We start from the raw sequence: 8202 nt of genomic DNA, 5'->3' as shown, positions 1-8202 counted from the left end.
ACCGAAGAAAGGCCTGCTTTTTGAGCCTCGCGATCGCGCACTACCACTGCCCGCCCCCACGCCCATCTTCCGCAACATGCGGACCGGGGGGCATAGGGAGCGCCAAGGGGTGCAAGGGGGGGGGGCGCAGAAAGGGGGTGAGCGGCAAGAGGGGGGCGCAGAAAGGGGGTGAGCGGCAAGGGGGGGGCGCAGAAAGGGGGTGAGCGGCAAGGGGGGTGAGCGGCAAGGGGGCCCGCCGTGGGAGCTCGGAGCGGAGCACACGTGGGGCAGTGAGAGGTGGTTTCCCCGTTGCCAGACCGGCCGCGGGAGGCTCAGAGCGGAGCACACGTGGGGCAGTGAGAGGTGGTTTCCCCCGCTGCCAGACCCGCCGCGGGAGCTCGGAGCGGAGCACACGTGGGGCAGTGAGAGGTGGTTTCCCAGCTGCCAGACCCGCCGCGGGAGCTCGGAGCGGAGCACACGTGGGGCAATGAGAGGTGGTTTCCCCGCTGCCAGACCCGCCGCGTGAGCTCGGAGCGGAGCATACAAGGGGTCAGTGCCAAAGGGGGGTTAGCGGCAAGGGGGGTCAGCGCCAAAGGGGGGTTAGCGGCAAGGGGGGGTGAGCGCCTCTACCCCGGGTCCCTGTGGCTGCCCCGCCCGGCGGGGGACATCGCGCAGCAGGCAGAGGAGCGAGAAGGTAGAGACACACTCACCGTGTGCTCTGCACAAAGCGGAAGCCCCGCCCCCGGCTTCCTCTGACCTGCCTGCGACCAATCCCCTGCATCCCGGCCGGCATTCTAAGTCCCGCCTCCTTCATTCAAACCCATGCGGCCCTTCATCCAATCACCTGGCAGCATTCACTCACACAGAATACTTACCAGCTGCCGCATCCTCCTCACCGCCGCCGTAACCGGGACACACTGGGTGGGCCGCACAGATACTCGGTGTGGGCCGCATGCGGCCCGCGGGCCGCGAGTTTGACATGCCTGCTGTACTGTATACTGTAGGCATGCTCAGTACAAGAGTATTAAAAAAAATAGAAGACACATACAGTACTGTACTGTACTGTATGTACTGGCACTGTATAGAAGACACATAATGTATGTACAGTACTGTAATACATGTAGAATAAATGCATAGTTTTTATTTTTTCGGGTTTATTACACAGTATACTTTATATAAAAAAGTATTGTATACTGCAGCGGTGCGCAAAGTGGGGGGCGCGGGCAGTTGCAGAGGCCCCGCGCTCTTCCCCCAGGCATTTAAATTAAATGCCGGGGGATCGCGTGAGGCCCCTGCAACTGTTTACTTACCGGGATTCAGCCGCCTGTGTTGCGTCGCCATGGCAACGCGGCGTCAATAGACGCCGCGGCACCATGTGACCTGACGTCACACGCCCACGCAGCGTCATCTGACGCGGCTGAAGGAAGGCAGGGGGGCGCGAGAGCCGGGGACAGAGAGACAGGGGGGGCGCAGCACAAAAAGTTTTGCGCTCCCCTGGTATACTGTACGGCCGGAAAACATCAGCATACTGTTTCAGGTACAGTATTCTATCCTAATCAATAACAACGACCACTAAACCTGTAGACTCTGGTACGTGGGTTTTTAAATCCGATTCAGCAATGTGCAGGCATTGTTACACAAAGCGATATTATCCATCGAAATCCCTCCATTAGCCGTTTTCTTTTCTGAGGAAAAACAAAAAGAAAAGTTTTACTGTAATGGTCAGCCCCCCTAAAGAAGTTCCCAGCCAGTCCCACCAATAATTTTCTCGGGGGGCTTCTCCAGGTCACATGCGTATGCGCCTACCGTCGATGTAATCACACGCATATGCGTTTCAAGAAGGTTCCAATGCGCATGCGCCTAGCGTTCCACCAAACATGTGTCCATCTCAGGCTCTAACTCCAACCCCCCTGGATATCACCTGTGGTGTCCCGCAATGCTCTGTTCTGGGGCCCCTACTCTTCTCAGTGTTCATTAATGATCTTCCCACAGCTTGTAAGGAAGCCTCAATACACATGTATGCAGACGACACAATCCTATATGCACACAGCCATAGCCTCTCTGACCTTCAACACATACTTCAGTCTTACTTTTTGAGACTCGTAAACTGGATTTCCCAAAACAAACTGTTTCTAAACACTGACAAGACTGTAACAATGGTGTTTGGGACCAATACTAAAATTTTAAAGCTTCCAGTGACTGAGTTCCTGATTAGAACCAACGCTAACACCACCCTAACCCCTGTCACTAAGTTTAAATACCTGGGCTTATGGTTTGACTCCCACTTAACATTCGGGATGCACATTGACACCCTGACAACCAAGACCTATGCCAAACTAGGGGTACTTTACAGGAACAAATCTTCCCTAAGTCTCCTGGTCAGAAAGCGTATCGCACCGCAGATGCTAATGCCAATTTTTGACTATGGAGACATAGTATATGGCTCCAGGCACCTCAAACCCACCTTGGCAAACTTGACAACCCTCTACAATTCAATTTGTCGTTTTGTTCTCCAATGCAACTACAACACACATCACTGCGATATGCTCAAAGAACTAGATTGGTCATCACTAGAGTCTAGGCGCAAAGTTCACCTTTCCTGTCTTACCCTTTAAATTCTTCATGGGCAAGCTACCCAGCTATCTGAACAAGCTCCTCGCCCCTACCACTTGCAGCACTTATCACCTGAGATCAGACTCCAAAAGACTGTTCATGGTCCCAAGGCTCAACAAAGTATCCGGACGTTCCTCCTTCTCCTACCATGCACCCCAAAACTGGAACAACCTACCAGAGACTCTCACATCCACCATCAGTTTAAGTTCTTTCAAATCTAAGGCTTTCTCACATTTTAACCTGGTCTGTAACTGTTTCATACGCCCATAATATATATTTTCTTTAACTATGCACGCAATGTCTTGTATATAATGTATACCCTGTTCATTTATGTAACTGTATTTGTAACCATGTATTATTTGTTTTACTCTGTGCCCAGGACATACTTGAAAACGAGAGGTAACTCTCAATGTATTACTTCCTGGTAAAATATTTTATAAATAAATAAATAATTGTTCAGTATCTGCAGTACAGTACTGGAGAAGCCGCTCAGCAATAATATTGCTTACAGGAGAATCGCTTGACTTTTGAATCGCGCCGATATTGATACTGTATTGTCAAAATAAAAAAAACACAGAAAATAATACGGCATCTATACTCACCATAGAATTTCCCATTCAGCTGGCGCCGCGCCGGGCCACTGCCAGTCCAGTGTCTTGATCATCCACGTTGATAGTTTGCAGCGGGACTAGTACACCTGTAGTGAGCTGATGAGGCTGGAAATTGCTTAGGTACATGCAAGCTTGATCGAAACTGCACGTGAAATCCGGCTCAGGCTTGCTGGATAGACAGTAAGGGTTGTCATTGACGGTGGGACCGTTATTGGAAGCCGGTGCTGGTGCTGGTACATTGCTTGGCAGCGACTGTTGTTTCTTAGTTGGTTTTAACACGACCTTTCGCCTTTTGCCGTCTGCATGATCATAGATACAGGAAAAAGCCGGTGATACACACCAATACCCTCCAACAAATTGTGGCTCAATACGATAAAACAGGGATCGCTACATAACCTTTTCCTTATTGCACGCTTCCACGTATGAGGAGCTGGCGAATGTTTGTAAAAGTCATAGTTTTCGATAAAATACTGATAAATTTGAACAACTGTTGCCATCTTATCATCTGTTGCATTAATCGCGGCCCATATAAATACGCGTAACTTCTGTCGGGTTTTTGGAAAAGGGGCTGCACTTAAATACTCATGGCGACGGCTCTCTGGAGAATACTGTAACAGAAACTGGTCTTTGTCTTTATTTAATATGAAAAGCCTAAATTGATAAATTTTTGCAACCTCTTTCTTCAGTCTCAAGGCCAATTTACAATAGCACACTGTGGTATCTTTTTTTAAGCGAAACACCTGCAAGTCGACACATTACTTAAGCGCATGCGCATTACAATTCATGCATATCTGCCATCTGGTGGACACGCGAAGAATTGCAACCTATTAAATCCAAACCATTCTCAATAAACGCATCAACCGCGCATGACCCGCGCATGATTTGTGGCTGAGAATGCAAAAGGAATGCGGCATGCTCCCGGTGAAGTGCGTCGCATTCCAGGAAAAAGCCAGGGAAAAACCGGCGATGTGTTAGAATAAAATGAGCCGCAGCAGTATAAGTTTCCATAGAAAGTAGGCTGATAATGTGCAGTTAGCAGCCCTCATGTGTCTACAGTGGCTATTTACAGCACAACAGTTGTACAGTTCTTTGTTAAAAAAAACAAAACAAAAAAAAAAAAAACGTTTTGTTGATATTGCCTTTTTATACTAATGTATTTCTTTTTTTGGAATCACAACAGATATACCCCATTGCATTTACTGAATTATCATTTATTTTGGAATTATATAAATTGCTGTTTTATCCTGTAGGAAATAATAGTTTTTGCAATTGCACCATAGAGCAGGGGTAGCCAACTCCAGTCCTTAAGGGCCATCAACAGGTCAGGTTTTCAGGATATCCCTGCTTCAGTACAGGTGGCTCAATTAGCCCCTGCTTCAGCACAGGTGGGCCCAATCAGCCCCTGCTTCAGCAAGGGTGGCTCAATCAGAAGCTCAGTCGAAGAGCCAGCACTGCTGAAAAGCCTCTGATTGAGCCCCCTGTGCTGAGCACTTTAGGGCTGGAGTTGGCCACCCCTGAAATACTGTAGAGGAACTGCACTTTCAGCCCTTGCAGCATTGCTCTGGCGAGAAAGTGACGTTGCAATGCAATTACCCACCCCCTCCCTATGACAAACAAACAGAGACAGGCTCTTTTGCAGGATGCTGCAGTATGCGAGCAGCATCCCCAGAGCATGTTGCCATGGCGATGTGGGTCTCCCATCTTAACATAGTTTTAATTCTTCTCTACTGTTATTAGACTCTTGCATATGATGGCGGGGGGAGCACGACTGGGAATCTATATAGGGCAGGGAAATGTAGCCTACCACTGGGAACCTCCACTTTAATTATTGATTAGTGGAATGTATGTGTTGCGTGATTTAGATGTCTAATATGCTTTTTTATTTCTCAATATTGACTTGCTGTGTTATTGGAAGCAACTAAAAATAGTCTACTAGAAATATAGCCAAAGGGCAATTCAGGTGTGTTTTTTTTCTCCCAAATTATCTCACTGCTTCATTGCTTAAAGCTGCAATCTCCACAGAAGCCTATATGAGTTTAACTTGTATAATGCTAAAATAATTCCCCCTGAGCATGTACAGTACTGCTCTTTTGTAATGTTTTTTTGAGTGTTAAAAATTAATTTTTTTCTTAATCACTAGCGCCAGAGGTTACTATTGTAATAACCTCAGACTTCATTGGGCTCTGGGGAAAGTTCCATTTTGACCTCCACTTAATTTAACTGCCCGTATCTCCCTGAACAAAGCTTAGTATTTTAAAGATAATAAACGTCGCCTAAAAGGATAAGAGAAAATCTTTAAAGAAAATTAAAATGGAGATAGGCGCAGACTGCCGCTGACACTCTTTAGAGTGCCCTTATGATGTACAGGCATACCCCGGTTTAAGTACACTCACTTTAAGTACACTCGCGAGTAAGTACATATCGCCCAATAGGCAAACAGCAGCTCACGCATGCGCCTGTCAGCACGTCCTGAACAGCAATACCGGCTCCCTACCTGTACCGAAGCTGTGCGCAAGCGGGGAGACTATAGAGCCTGTTACCACATGCGTTATTTACATCAGTTATGCACGTATATGATGATTGCAGTACAGTACATGCATCGATAAGTGGGAAAGGGTAGTGCTTCACTTTAAGTACATTTTCACTTTACATACATGCTCCGGTCCCATTGCGTACGTTAATGCGGGGTATGTCTGTACGTAAGTTTTCACCACGTTCAGGAATCATGGAACCACTGGCAAAATTTGCAAAGCAACATTTGGCTATTTGATCCAGGCTGAAATAGGGGAGGGAGAGAGGGGGGGAAGAGGAGGGGGGGAGAGAGGGGGGGGGAGAGAGAGGGGGGGGGGGAGAGAGGGGGGAAGAGAGGGAGAGGGGGGGAGACATTTTGCTCAATGTCTTGTGAAATTTCATTGGAAGCTGGTGAAAATTCAGCATATACTCTAAGCCTAATTTTGCTGAATTATTAGCCTTGTGAAGTGTGGCACAGAATGTTAGCGAAAACAAAATGTGAAATAAAAAATCAGGGAATCTTTTGTGACCACAATAGGAACACTTCTGCACATCTCTAGTTTTAAGTAATAAATGCAGAAAACATGTATAAAGACTGGCCTTGCCCATAACCTGGTTGTGTGATTGGATAGCTGAAGTTGATTTATAATTTAACAATGTGAACTAATAAGTATCTAATTTTTCTTTCCCTGCTTTACACGCTTAATGCTCTCTCCCCTTCTCTCTCTAGAAATGAGAGCTTTGGCAGAGCTGATTGGTCCGTATGGGATAAAGTTTTTGAGTGAGAACCTCATGTGGCATGTGACCTCCCAAGTAGTTGAGATAAAGGTACTGTATCTTGACCAAGATATATGTTGTCTTGGCACCCTCTCCTATTATCTTTGAGTCTTTAGACCCCTGTCTTGGGGCATCCCAGTTTCTGATTTCTGAGTTATTTTTGCTTATACTGTAATGTATAAATCCCAACATCACATAGAGCAGCTTGTGGACTTTGTCATTTATACTTACTAAAGGGATCTCAGTGGACACCCCACTGCAGGTTAACATCATGAAAAGGATGTTTCAGATCTTCTTCCCAATTGAAGATTAGCACAGAGACACAAACATAATAGATTTACAGTGGGCTCATTCTATGTCACAAACCAGAGTGTGGCATAGCATTTTGTTTAAATAATGTGTTTAGAAATTAATTTTACTTCTGCATACTCAATGGGATTCTTCTACTCTACAAGTTCAAGAAAGGGATCTAAAATCCCTGCAGTCTCTACAGCCCACCACATGGCCACAAAGAGCGCCTTCCACCCAACATAGTGACTGATTTCATTCTTAACTTTAAGAATAAATACTGCAGAATCTTGTTAACAGTATCCAACGATCGTTATTACTCCTAGTCCAACACAACTACTGCAGTTGTATAAAGTATAGCCTACACAGTAAAGTGTCTCTTTTTACACCATTTTAGATTATTTGTGTACTGTACCCTAAAATTGCAGTATCGCAGAGCAGGTCTGAAAGAAAGTAAAAGTACATAACATTGAAGTACTTTTATACATGTAGCCCTGTTTCATAGTGAACACAGACCACTACCATGTGCTGTATAACCTGTAGGCTCACAGGGCCTAAGCCTCCGCCACGGAGAGCCTGGGGCACACGTAATAACAGATAATACCTCGTATTTGGTGCAGCGCCTCCACCTGCAATGGCTCCCTCTAGAGGGGGAGTGGTTCCTCGCAGGACAATATATCAACACACACACACCATAGAAACAACCGAATGACTTTAACTTGTCTGCATAGGCATATATATAAACAGGTGTCCCTCCCTAGTGGAGACACTATCTACGGCGTCTCGCAGGACGCTTCTTCCCCCTTCTTCACCGGGTGATCCCACCCCGTGTCCAATAGCCTCAAATGAGATAACGAATATGTATGGGTGACTGCGCAGCCACTATGTCCTGTATGAATGGTGATATAGTTGGTGCACTTGTTGATTACCTGCCGGGCACTCCAGTACCCGGGCCTGCCAAAGATCTTCACAAAGGTTCAGATGCGATGTGGCTCCAACAATAGGCATCCTGGGGCGATCCCACGCAGACGAACTGCAGCAACAGTAGCAGGGTCTGAGCCCTGACCTCCTGCTAGATACACACTGTCCTCTCTTAAGTGATCACTGAACGGCATAATAAGGGAACCGGAACCCTGTCTAGGGCCAGTCCCTATCTCTGCTCCACTCTACGGGGACTCAGGGCCTAATTGGGCCTGGGGTATAAGGCCTAGGTAGGGGCTGAATGCCCTCCCTACACCTGGAGCTCCGTCTCCTCCCTCCTCCCGCTAGCTCTGAGCAACGTGCGCGCCCTCCGACCCTATATCTCCCTTCCTTCCTCTATCCCAACCATCTGATTGGTTCCCTGGCGTCACATGGTCTCGCGGTGGCTGCTGGGACTCGTAGTTCCCTATGTTCCACCCTATAGGAACTATTCCTCCTTCGC

The 8202-nt window shown here is 47.1% G+C and overlaps 1 protein-coding gene across 2 annotated transcripts in view; it reads left to right on the top strand.

The window, feature by feature from the left end:
- Window positions 1-8202, top strand: part of NCKAP1L (NCK associated protein 1 like) — a 152898-nt gene that overhangs the window by 71564 nt on the left and 73132 nt on the right. For both annotated transcript variants that reach the window (XM_075591726.1, XM_075591724.1), the window contains one exon: window positions 6445-6542. In XM_075591726.1, the coding sequence (XP_075447841.1) occupies window positions 6445-6542 (98 nt within the window). The remainder of the gene's footprint in view (window positions 1-6444; window positions 6543-8202) is intronic.

This window comes from Ascaphus truei, chromosome 3 (assembly GCF_040206685.1).
Source record: "Ascaphus truei isolate aAscTru1 chromosome 3, aAscTru1.hap1, whole genome shotgun sequence".
Taxonomy (NCBI): Eukaryota; Metazoa; Chordata; class Amphibia; order Anura; family Ascaphidae; genus Ascaphus; species Ascaphus truei.
The sequence above is the reverse complement of the archived record's forward strand: the minus strand, read 5'-3'. Positions and strand labels throughout refer to the sequence as shown.